This window comes from Fopius arisanus, unplaced genomic scaffold, assembly GCF_000806365.1.
Source record: "Fopius arisanus strain USDA-PBARC FA_bdor unplaced genomic scaffold, ASM80636v1 scaffold00110, whole genome shotgun sequence".
Taxonomy (NCBI): Eukaryota; Metazoa; Arthropoda; class Insecta; order Hymenoptera; family Braconidae; genus Fopius; species Fopius arisanus.
The window spans coordinates 68436-80955 of NW_011887849.1; the positions used below are offsets into that span (position 1 = coordinate 68436).

The 12520-nt window shown below is 45.7% G+C and overlaps 1 protein-coding gene across 1 annotated transcript; it reads right to left on the bottom strand.

Annotated features, from left to right (window-relative positions):
* Positions 1-7246: 7246 nt before the first annotated feature.
* LOC105271441 (uncharacterized) lies at positions 7247-8425 on the bottom strand. Its single transcript, XM_011312992.1, has one exon. The coding sequence runs from the start codon at positions 8423-8425 to the stop codon at positions 7247-7249; it is 1179 nt and encodes a 392-aa protein (XP_011311294.1).
* Positions 8426-12520: the final 4095 nt, after the last annotated feature.

Sequence of the window (12520 nt, forward strand, 5' to 3'; positions counted from 1 at the left end):
AAAGCCGCGCGGGCTGAGCGTCACAAGTAGACTGTAGTACCGAGCGCCACCACCGCCAACCGGTAGATGGCGGAAGAAGAAAGGAGATGTCACACGGCTGGTAAAACAGCACCACTCCAGCCTAAATTTTCAAAAATTCATAAATATTAACAACCGAGAGCCGCGAAACGCAATCACTCACCCGTTAGGGGGTGTGATATCCATAAATTCATTAAAAATTCAGGCCACGTTCAACATTAAGAGAAAAAGTTACCGACGCATTGGATTTCGAAATTGTCTTTCGACAATTCCGAAATCACTCCGAATAACTCGGGCTACTTAAAAACCGAGAAAATACAATATAAAAGTAGAACAATAATCAGCGAAAATTCGACCGTGTGACAAAATATCACACCTCGAATTTTCGCCATCAACCATTGCCACTGACTCAGCTAACGTCCTAAATCCAAAACTATAAAATCGAATTACCAACAATTAATCTCCAGTGGCGGAAAAATCGTGGAACCACACGTTTCTCACTCTTTGGAGATTTAAAATTCAAGTCAAACCAATCTTTTAAAATCGGACTAGCGCCACGGCACCGATAAAACAGTATCTGTTTGAATTACGGCGGCAATCTAAATCATCTTCCTCGTAACATCGATAGTTTTCGGTAAATCGATCGTCGCCTGAGATCCGTAGATTTGTGACATTTAGGAATTTTCTCCTTTTGTCACACTCGAAAATCATTAAGAGCTCCCGTGGCTCCAAGCGCTCTTCTTGAAACAATTTTAAAGTGTGACCTCTCCTTTCTTTCCAAATCTGAAAGGCAGATTTTGGAAATTCTGCAGGTTTTATAAACAATAAAACCGGTCGGGTGTGTTATAACTCGGTGATGCCGAAAAACATCGAAGCTCACTGTATTTTCCAACACATTCTGACGCCCAGAGGACGAAAAATTACACCTCTGGTTAAATAAAAATTGTAAACAAACGAGAAAAAACTATAAATAACTTAAATACTATTTTATAAATTTCGTTTTGTCATTTGAACTTTGAATTATATAGAATCAAATAAAACATCACTCAAAATTGTTAAGAATCACATTTTCTAACAAGGAATATTAATCTCAAGTTGTATCAAAAATCGGCACAAATAAACATTCTGAATAGACATTTAAAATCTGGTTTGAAAGAGTCAAAAGAGTCTTTCCCAGAAATTTTAAGTTATTCTTTCAGAAACGAACGAATATAAAGACTATTTGCATCTACAAGGAAAAACTTCGACCAAAATTCGGGAACGACTCCATGAGCAACACTCCGACTCAAATTATTCTTATTAACGTTAATTCGGAGGCATTTTTATTTTAACAATAAATAACGTGGTTTCCCGACCACTAGTCCCGGACATAACAAATCGCAGCCTCTAAATTGAGACATCTATGGCCGTTACTTTTAATCCCAGTTTTAGTTCGCGGGTAAAACATCCAATTGTTTCTTGTTCGGTGTCCATTTTGAAACTTCGCTAAGAGCCGCCATTTCTTGACTATGTGTTTAATATGCTGATAATTAATTGGCGTGCTCTATTCCCATATACGACCACAGGTTCGTATTTTTCCTGTATGAGGCATTGGAGCTTTCCTTGCAATTGCGCTAGAGATCCAATGGGAACAAATAAGTTTTGCAAAAATGTCACCAAGTCGTTCAGTGAATTCAATTGTCTGCCTTGGATCGCGTTTTTTGCTCGGCCGAGTAATTTATTTCTTACAAATTTAGTTGAATAGGAGTCCGTATTGGGATCCACCATATTTTTTGCTTCTTCGCAGCAGTCGGAAGATTCGGTGAAAAAGGCGGGGTCTCCCTCGAATATTGTTATGGCCGAAGGACGTCCTGCATGGTAACGGTAGCCCCTTGCATGATGGTATAGGGGGTTGGGGCGAGTCCTCTAGGTCTGAACATTTCCCTCTGCGTGCCCTCTTTGAAAGGTGTACCGGATCCGCCTTTTGTCTGATTTCCAACAAGTGGCCCAGTATATTGTGGAAAAAATTGGAGTCGTCTCTCCGATTCTGCCGCATTTGTCGTTGATGAGTTCGTTCATATCTCCTTTCTCTCCGCTACGGGCTTCAACAATTTTCCCATTTTATAATAATTAGGTTGTAATGATTTTTCCTCCATGGCCTCACCAAATACTCAAAACCCTAACCCAATTTTATCGATATCCGAAAACACGGCCAAAACCATTACCTTCGTTCTCGCAATTCCGACGACTCCGGAACGACAAAACCATAAAAACCTAAACGAAACTCCGGGGGTAATCAGCAGCTCATTCCACTCCTTAAAAATGTGTTTAGGGCAGGGCCCGGCAACCTTCAGGTAGTCGGGAGCCAGCCTATTCCAAGGGTCGGGATAATCCTCTCATCCTAATGGGTACCCAATTAGCCAACCATTGTGCGCGAATAAGTCCCAGTGGTGACGATATTTTCGTCAGTCACGTAGAGTGGCGAGCGAGTCGAATAAAAATGGCTGACTCACCAGAATTCGCGCTAAATTTCAGTTTTAAAATTTAAATATAAAATTGAAAAAGTAAAATTTGCATAGGAAAACTTTGGAGAATATATTTCCGAAATGGTAGTCGTCAATTAGTATTGTTCTTTCAAATAGTAATATTGGAACTCTAAATTTGAAAAATGAAAAGTTGCCATTGTCGACTTTGGAATATATTCCTGGAAATTCCATTGCTGATTTTCATATTACATTTTGATTTTTGCTCATTTTGCCACGTCAAAATGAAAAATGAAATTTTTTATTCATAGTTCAATTCCAATGTCTAGGTTTTCTAGAAACCAAACTGCACTATATTTTAGTGCACCATATAAACCGCGTTTTCCAGTGATCATGGTCATTCATCGAAACTATCGGACATACTTGTCACTTATTCGGGGCAATCCAAGTTCTACCCTGCCATCCATTACTATTGAAAACGGCATTTTAATAAATTTTTATTGATTTTCGACAGATATTCAAATTGCACAAATATTGCTCATCCCTCTAAAATCCAAAATTAAAATTCAAATTTAAATTGCCATCAAATATTGCATTTTTTTTAAGTAAATTGCTGCAAATATCGTCTGGACATAAAATAGTTGTCCACGGTGAGTGCTCATCATGAAAGCATTGAAAGATTTGTTTATCGAATATTGCTGCCTATTTCGAGTGAAAAATTGATATTTATATTTCAAATTTATGAAAAGTTGAAAATTGCCGCTCGATGACACGGCCGCCCTCTGCTGATATTGGTCAAACTAGGCCTCAGAGAGACAGAAAAATCGAATTAGGGCAGGTAGTTTCGTTAAGTGGATGAGGCCCCTCTCCCAGCTCTCACTAACGAACCTCGGGAGCCGCGTGAGCCCGATGAGCCCAGATTGCCGGGCCCTGGTTTAGGGCGCCAGCCGATTTTTAGCTACGCCGAATCGACGAACCGCAATCGTCACTCTAACCGTATTCAAAACTCAATTTTTCACTGATCATCCCCAGAATTTCCTGTCAACAGAAGCTAAACCTAGAGTCGTGGAAGTACGAGCGTACGGGACTGTTCGGTTGCTCAGTGTGCGGGTCGGTGAGAGAGGGGTGGATTCGTGGGCGAGAACCTCAATTATCAAACTTCGAGATAATCTCAAGAACCTGAACTAAACTATTCGGGTATTTATAAAGACGGGTACTCGGGTACGAAAAATGAAAACCAATTGAAGATATCTTTACTTGTTCCACTATTGCCCAGACAAAAAAAAATGAATATTGTCCATTAGGAAACTTATAATTAATATAGATTGCTCAGTCTACATTTTACATACGACCGGCACTCGCCCAAAAGAGAAGGATTTAACTTTGATGACATATAAGGGGAATAATGATAAACGGGAGCTCCATGGGGCAGTAATGGAGAGAGAACGGCTTTTAATTTTATTAAATTACTTATGTTATTAAGGTGGGAAAGATAGGAAACTGCAGGGGATTTTAATCGGGTTCCAGCGAGAGAGAGAAATACGACCTTATAATTCCTACCGATCCGTAGGTAGGGCTTAAATTCTATTGGGCAGCATTATTCACTCGTTCGGTAACGACTTCATTCGAACTGGTAGCCCGATTCTTAGTAATTTACAAACTCCGGAATATTTGTCGGTTAGGTAGCAGTTGACCTAGCTGGATGACCATTTCGGTAGCGGAGATGGGCCGCAGGTATAGGGAGTCATTAGGTCGCTTATTTACCTCGTTAGGTAGCGTTATCCGGGGCTTTGGTAGGGGAATCGGTGATCTCTAACCAAAATCTGCTTTACCCACGGGGCTACCACCACGCCGGGGGTGTAATAAAATTGCAAGGTAGCGGAAAGGTCCTCCGATGCAGGGAGGTCTTAGATACCCGGATTCCGCAGATAGGTAGCGTGATCCGAGGGTTCGGTAGATACCTCCGCGACGTCTAGCTAAATCAGTAGCGCCAAAGGGGTAGGCAACCCGGCAAGGGTTTCGCCAACGGTTATAGGTAGCGAAAAGGGTTTCATGACGTAGGGAGACCTCAGGTAACGTATTTTCCCGATTAGGTAGCACAACCCTTACCGATTATCTAAATCAATAGAATCCGCAGGGTAGATAGCCGTACATGTAGCGAATCGAGATGTTGAAAATTGCGAAAAGGGCCTCAGACCCTAGGGGATGTATAGGTAGCCTGTTCCCCTGCTTAGGTAGCGTAATTTGGGGGTTTGGTATAAACTTTTCCGATCACGGGCTAAATCAACCACCGTGCTGGGGCAGATAGCCGTACCCAAAATTTCCCCGTTTAATCATTGAGGGATCAATTATTGACTCAATGGTTTTACCGGCCTGAATGACGAACTATTAATTAATCAACGAATTACTTCCCTAACCAATTCATAAATTATATACTCGATGGCGTCTCCGATACTGCCAATAAATAATCAAATTAATTGGTTAATTAATTGCGTAACCATATAAAAGTAATTCTAATTCGCGAGAGGTAGCATGATAGCTTTGTGGATTCCAACCATGAAAATTTATTAACTACGGGATAGCGTCCCCATCCCCCACCGGAATCCACAAAATGGCGGACAATTACGTCTCGGGGAGCATTAGTGCATCACCCAGACAAACTGATACAGCCTCGCGAAGGTAGCCGAAAGTTTTTAATAAAAGGTAGCAATAAAATTTTTAATGCAACGGTAGCAATAAATTGAATGGAAGGTTCACGATAAATTTTTATTAAAAGGTAGCAATTAAGTGTAAGTCCAGGTAGCTAGAATAAAGCCGGTAAAGGTAGCTTAAATTAGTAGGTACCGGGGTTTTTTCCTGAGTTCTTCGGGTGAGCCCGGAAAACCCAATAAAGTAGGTAGCAGGTATCGAAAAATTAGTGTTAGAGAGCGTAGAAAATAGGCAGCCATAGGTAGCATGGGAGAGGGGTATTCCGATCCGCGTGGAATGCCTCATCCCGTATATTTCGCCTTTTCGTGGCGAAATTAAGTTCCAAAATCTGTTTAAAACGATTAGGTAGTTATGGGATACCACTAGGGAGCATCAGGTAGCTTTACGGAGCACGGGTAGCCGTTGAGAAGTACTTATGACTTTCTCAACCATGAGTCTCCCGTATGGCGTCATATCGCGAGGTAGAGACGCCATTTGCCAATTTTCATCCTCGTGGCATCTAATTGCCCGAAAATCACACTTCCCGCACTGATTTGCACTTAATTAAACACACGGGTACTTACCAGGGTGCTCGTGGAGTCTCGGGAATGCGGTTTTCGCTGTACGGGTGCTCTGGGGCAGGAATGTGATGTCGCTTGCTGCACAAAATCCTCGGCACACACGTGGTTATCGTAACGGCCCGAGGGAAACTAACGCCGGCCGGTCGCGTGGTTCCGTTCGAACCTGTTGCTCGGGGTGGGGGCGACTCTCCTCGAGTGCACCCGTCCGGTGGCGGCGTACGTGGCTAGATACCGAGTTAGCCTTGATCTGGAATTTGCGAAGCTCGCGGCGCGTAACAAATTTAAATTTGAAATTGGGGGTTTGTTCGTTTACTACTAAGTATTAATATTATCGTTGTTTTCTATTACTCTGGGGGTTCTATTAACTATGCTAACCGGCTTTTAGCCGCGATAAAGTTTTTCAAGGGGTTTTGTGCGAGATTTTGGGGGAGCGGATTTTTGCCCCGTCTATGCCTATTATCAGGTGGCTCATCAGGTAGGGACCCTCTTCGGAGAGGAATTGGGGATCTTCTAACGAAACTAACTAATCCTAATTTCTCTGTAACTATAACTAAACCTAAATCTTAATTTGCTAAACCATAAAGCTCTTGGCTATCCATGCAAGCGAGAGAGCTACGTTCGCTCACATGGCCTTCCACCCGTACTAAACTGAAGATTACCCCAACCCTCTCTGTTACGGCGAGAACGTCAAAAAAACCGTAGAGCACTGGGATATGGTTAAGGAGAGGTTTCGAGAGAAATAATCGTGACGCGAGACGCACTGAGTTCTGTCACAGAGAAATTCTTATATATTTCGAGTCAAACAAAACGTCAATATATAAAAATATGCATAAATAATATGCGTCACATTAACCGCGAAGAACACTGATTAATTTGAGCACGGTAGAGTATATGGTTTAATTGAGATTCGCACGATAATTAGAGATACAATTAGAGAGCGTTAGAGAACGTCGTTAACTTGAGAACACACGACAGGTAGAGAACGTTAAGAATAATTATAATCGTAGAGAAGGTCAGTGCCACAGGTGCGATATAGGGGCACCGATAAACTCGCACGGCCGGTCGAGCAGAGGTAGTCCAGGAGGTTCTGCCACCCTGTGGCCCAGTGCCATATGAGGTTTTCGCCTCAACATTCTCCCCCCCCCCGTCAGCAACTTCGTTGCTGACAGAAGGAGTAGAGACAATCCGAGATAACTTTTGCATCCGAGATAACCTAGAACACTAAATAGAGATTAATCAAGTCGGTAGAGACCAGCTTTAACTGGTAGAGATCGGCAATAGAAGCAGTTTGGAGATCGGCCTGGTCAACGTCGTCGAGGCGGTCCGGATTGTCACAACTCTGGAGAGACCGTCCTTCCCAGGGTGTAGAGCTGTGACACGAGCAAGAGGCCACTTGGATGGCGGGAACCGCTCGTCGTAGAGAAGGACCAGGCTGCCGATGTTGATTTCGTTGGACGGATGAGGCCACTTACAGATGGACTGAAGCTGCTGCAGATATCATGTAGACCACTGCTTCCAGAAGAACTGCAGCCTCTGTTGAATCAGTTGCCATCTTGAAAGCCGTCCAACGTTGAGATGTTCGATGTTAGGCTCCGGGAGAGCTATTGGAGCTTCTCCAATGAGAAAATGTCCTGGGGTGAGACAGGACACGTCATCAGGGTCTTCCGAGAGCGCTTGTAGAGGCCTGGAGTTGAGAACTGCTTCAATCCGGGTCAGCAGCGTTGAGAGATCCTCGAACGTGAAAGTGGTATTCCGAACCGTTCGAGAGAGATGATACTTCACTGACTTGACCGCTGCTTCCCATTTTCCTCCAAAATGAGGGGCTCCGGGAGAATTGAACGTCCACCTCGTTCCATCCTTGAGACATACTGCAGAGAGATGCTGGAATTCCTTGGTACCAGCAGAGAACAACTTCTTCAATTCCTTGTCAGCTCCGATGAAATTTGTGCCACAGTCGCTGTAGAGATGTCTGCAGTATCCTCGGCGACTCACGAACCTCCTGTCGGCCGCGATAAAGCCGTCAGTAGAGTAGTCCGTGACAGCTTCCAGATGTAGAGCGGACGTGGCCATGCACACAAACACCACTAGCCACCCTTTCTGAGTCTTGTGCCCACGCCCTTTCCACGTCTTGAGAGATATTGGTCCTGCATAATCCACACCAGTGTTAGAGAAGGCTCGATCAGATACAAGACGTGCCATTGGAAGCTGCTCCATCAGCTGCTGCGCTCTGATCCCACGATGACGCGCACACTCAACACACTTGAGGATGAAGGATCTTACTGGTAGACGACCTCCAATAATCCAGTAAGACCTCCTGAGATGCGTCAACGTGCGCTGAGTTCCGCCATGCAGCGTACGCTGATGAGAGTCCCTGATGAGAAGCTCTGCGAGCACTGATCCTTGAGGGATTATCGCCTGATGTCTACTCTCTGCTCCTAGAGTTGAGAACTTCAGACGTCCGCCCACTCTGAGAACTCCTTGTTGATCAATGAACGCAGTGAGTTTGGTCAACGGATGAGACTTCTTCAACTGGAATCCGTGAGAGATAATGTCACACTCGGCTTGGAGATGATAGGCTTGAGTCGCCTTGATCCAATAGAGTCGAGCTGCTTCCATGCTTTCAGGGCTAAAAACCGCTGGAACAACGACGTTCTTCTTCCTATCGAGTTTACGCATGAAGTTCCCTGCAACTGTTTGACAAATTGCTGTGATCCGCAGCAATTTGTAGAGAGATGAGTATCGCCAGCAGAGATCTCAGAGACTAGACCTTGCGAGAGAAGCAGTTAAAGTCACCCCAGGCTTCTCCTCGAGATCTGTTGACGGGTCCAACTTTGTGCTCCCTTTTGGCCACTGAGAAGAATCCTTTTGTAGCCATTTCGGACCCGTCTACCACAAATGATGGGCATTGAGTTGAGCTACTGAAATGCCTCGAGACGCGCAGTCAGCAGGATTCTCCTTTCCGCTGACGTACCTCCAATTGGCTTCCTGTACGAGTTCTTGAATAACTGGTACTCTATTATGGACATATTCCTTCCATCTGGAAGGATAAGCGGAAATCCACGCAACAGCAACAGCAGAGTCCGTCCATAAATGTACCATCACGGTACCAAGGTTGAGCTGATCCATAACGTACCTTGTGAGCTTAGCTAGGATGACGGCGGCGTTGAGCTCGAGACGCGGAATAGTGAGCTTCTTGAGAGGAGCCACCTTGGTTTGAGCAATAGCTAAAGAGATGTTGACACCATCCGCACTCGTCACCTTCAAATAAACCACCGCAGACATCGCTAGTAGAGACGCATCAGAGAAGCCATGGATTTCCAAATGAGATTCCTTCCTACACCCCAGCCAACGAGGGATCGAGAGATGTTCCACTTGAGATAGTTCTTCACGGAATTGAGCCCACTTCTGGGCCAGATGTAGTGGCAACTCATCATCCCAATCCATTTTTTCCAACCAGAGTTGCTGGAGAAGAGCCTTCGCACGGATCACTACCGGTGATAGCAACCCTAGAGGATCGAAGAGTTGAGCAATCTCGGACAAAATAATCCTCTTCGTAAACTTCGCGTCGGCTGAGAGATGGATCGAGAACTTCAATCGATCTGTGTTGGGATCCCATTTCAGACCGAGAATTTTCGTGACGGAATCCTCTAGCGGCTTCAAACTCTGAGAGAATCCTCCAGGCATCAGAGAACGAAGTAGAGATGGACTATTTGAGTGCCACTTCGTTAGAGGGAATCCGCCGGCCCAGCAGAGCTCCACCACTTGCTGAGCTACGTCATGGAGATCATCTTTTTCCTCAGCTCCACCACAGATATCGTCTACATATCTACCACTGGTCAACGGTGAGACGGCTAGAGGGAATCGATGTCCCTCATCCTTGACCAGCTGATCGAGAACCCTACAGGCGAGAAATGGAGCAGACTTGGTCCCGTAGGTGACAGTGGTGAGCTGAGAGGTGCAGATCTGGCCCCGAGAATCACGCCACAAGATTTGTTGAAGAGGCCAGTCTTCCCGATGCACCTTGATCTGACGGAACATCTTCGTGATCTCCGTCATGAAGATGTACTTGCTCTGTCGAGACCAGAGAAGCACGTCAGAGATGTTCCTTTGTAGTTTGGCTCCAGTATGCTGAATGTCGTTGAGAGGCACTCCTGAGCTAGTTTCACTGGAGCCATTAAACACTACTCTCAGCTTTCTAGTTTCACTACTTTCCCGGAGAACGCAGTGATGAGGAAAGTAGTATGTAGGAGCAGAAGAGTGAGATTGCCTGAGAGACGCACACCGACCGGAATCCTGCTACGATTGCCCCCCTTCAGGAACCCTCAACCCTCCTGAAGCCGAAGCTCCATGTGCCAAGGTCATCACGTCAGGTTGACAATCCAAGACCCGAGAAACGCATGAGACAGGCACAACCGGAGCACGCACCATGTGCCCCAACTCTTCATACTCCTTGAGAAAATCACGATAAAGCTGTAGAGAACTCTGACCTTTTCCTAACCTCCTGAGCAGGCTCGTAAGATACGCCTTTGCGCGGCCTAGAGAATCACCGAGCTCTGACGGAGAACGAACTAGAGGCAGACGAACAATACAGCGCCCTGAGCGATCTCGAACATGGGTGCGCTGGAAGAACTCCTCACAATCTGCCTCTTCCTTCGTGAGACCGCTTTCATTACCTTCAGATTTTGAGACTTCCTCCTGCTGCCAAAACGAGGTGAGAAGGTCGCCAAGTTCTTCGTTGCTGACAGAGACGTGATTTGAGCTTACCGCTGAGATTACTGCGGATGTAGGTCCAAGAACCAGCCACCCGAAGAGAGATAACATTGCTATAGGGGAGTGTGATGGCCCCTTGATGATTTGCGGCTCCACAATCGATCCAAAGAAATCTGCGCCAATGAGAATGTCATCAGGTCTTGGCGTCAGATAATCTGGATCAGCTAATTGCAGTCGTCTGAGATGATCCCAATGTCGAGGCTGAGAGACTGAGAACGAAGGCAATGAAGACGTGAGATGATCAAGTATGTAGGCCTTGACAAGAATCTGATTACTCGAATGCAGAGACTTGAAGAAAATCGAAAAAAGCCATTAGAGGAAGATTTTGATCCGCTAATACCAACAACCGGTAGCACAGCTGGAGAAACTATCAAGCCGAGCTTATTAACGAGGTCTTTTGTAGCAAACGACAGCTCTGAACCAGTATCCAACAGCATCCTAACCTCGTGAGAAGAACCATTATCCGAGACGAGCGAGGCTAGAGCTGTGGCGAGAAAGACACCTGGCCTGAGCTGTGGAGAGATATCGCGATTGATCGATGCTACAAATGGAGATTCATTCACGAGAGTCGGCCGTAGAGAAGGATCATAGAACGGCGACGACTCTGGCGCGGTCGTCGGCAGAGCAGATCACTGTGGAGACATGTCAGGCCTTGAGGAAGTGGACTGTATCGACTGATTGGGCTGAGATACCTGCGATGTGTGAGGAACCTGCTGAGTTGGACGAGGCTGAGAAGATCCTTGCGGCGTCGGTTGAGGACGATTGACATGAATCATCGAATGATGATTCTGACGATACACGACACAGGTCTTGCTGAGGCTCCGACGATTCTCCTTATTATGCCTCCCCAGACAATTGAAGCATCGACGCTTGAGCACTATGAATGATCTCCTCTCTGTAGGAGATAACGCCTTAAATTTCGGACATTTGTCGAGAGAATGCCCATCCTCACACATCGGACAGGCACGGAAGCACATATCTGCCCAATCCTGAGGCTGAAACCCCTGAGCTGGTCGAGACGTGTTGATTGTAGAGGTTTTCACCGATGCAGGCTGCGAAGTTGGACCAGCGGAGACGTTGAGCACCTTGGTAGGCTGGACTCCTTGACTTGGTGGATACAGCTTGACTGGCCTGGGCTTCGAAGCCTGTTGAGAACTTGAGGAAGGAGATCGTGAGACGACTGATAGAGGTCGAGGGGCGTGCATTTCAATCCTCTCCCTGGCCCTGGCTCTGCTGAAAACGAATTCCTTGAGCGCTGCATAAGTGGGAAACTCCGTAGACGAGCCTATTTCAACCCGTGGAGCGTAGGCGTCTCAACCTAACCTATGGGTTCTCCTATCCAATTAACCAAAAAGGGTTCCAGGAACTACCGGAAGCACAGTATATCGGCCAGTTTTCCTCGATAGTCCCCGACCCTTAACCCGATTTCGCGCAGACAATTCTCAATTATTATAAGGGGGATTTTAGGGGAAATTTCAACTATTTTCTAATCCATCACTAAAACTGAATTTTTATAAGGGTTCATCTAAACTGTAGGGATTTAACTGCTGTCCCTACTTACTACTTTAATGATTATCTTAGCGCAGCGAGCCTGGGGAAAATTAGAGAAGGTAACCGGTAGCTGTCTCCGAGAGGAGATTAGGTAGTAGGTAGCTTTTCTACGGGACCTTTTTAGGTAGCAGGTAGCTAATAGATGCGGGTCCCGGGATCCGTGTTGGTCGAGTATTTTATTAAATTTTCGCGGTTCACTCTCGCCCTTAATCTAGGTAGTTACCCTACGGGAATACAGGTGACGGATTCGCCTGGAATTTCGTCACAAGATTTTGGCACCTTGTTCGGGCGCCAAAATTTTTCTGATGCGGATACTGGGTCACTAGGTAGGTCGAAATATCGAATAAAAGGTAGACAGTGGTAAGTGGTCAGTATTGGGGAATTTCCCACGCTCCCTCCCCCCTTTTTTGGACGTGCACGTGCAGGTATATCCCCCCTCCGCCCCCCCCC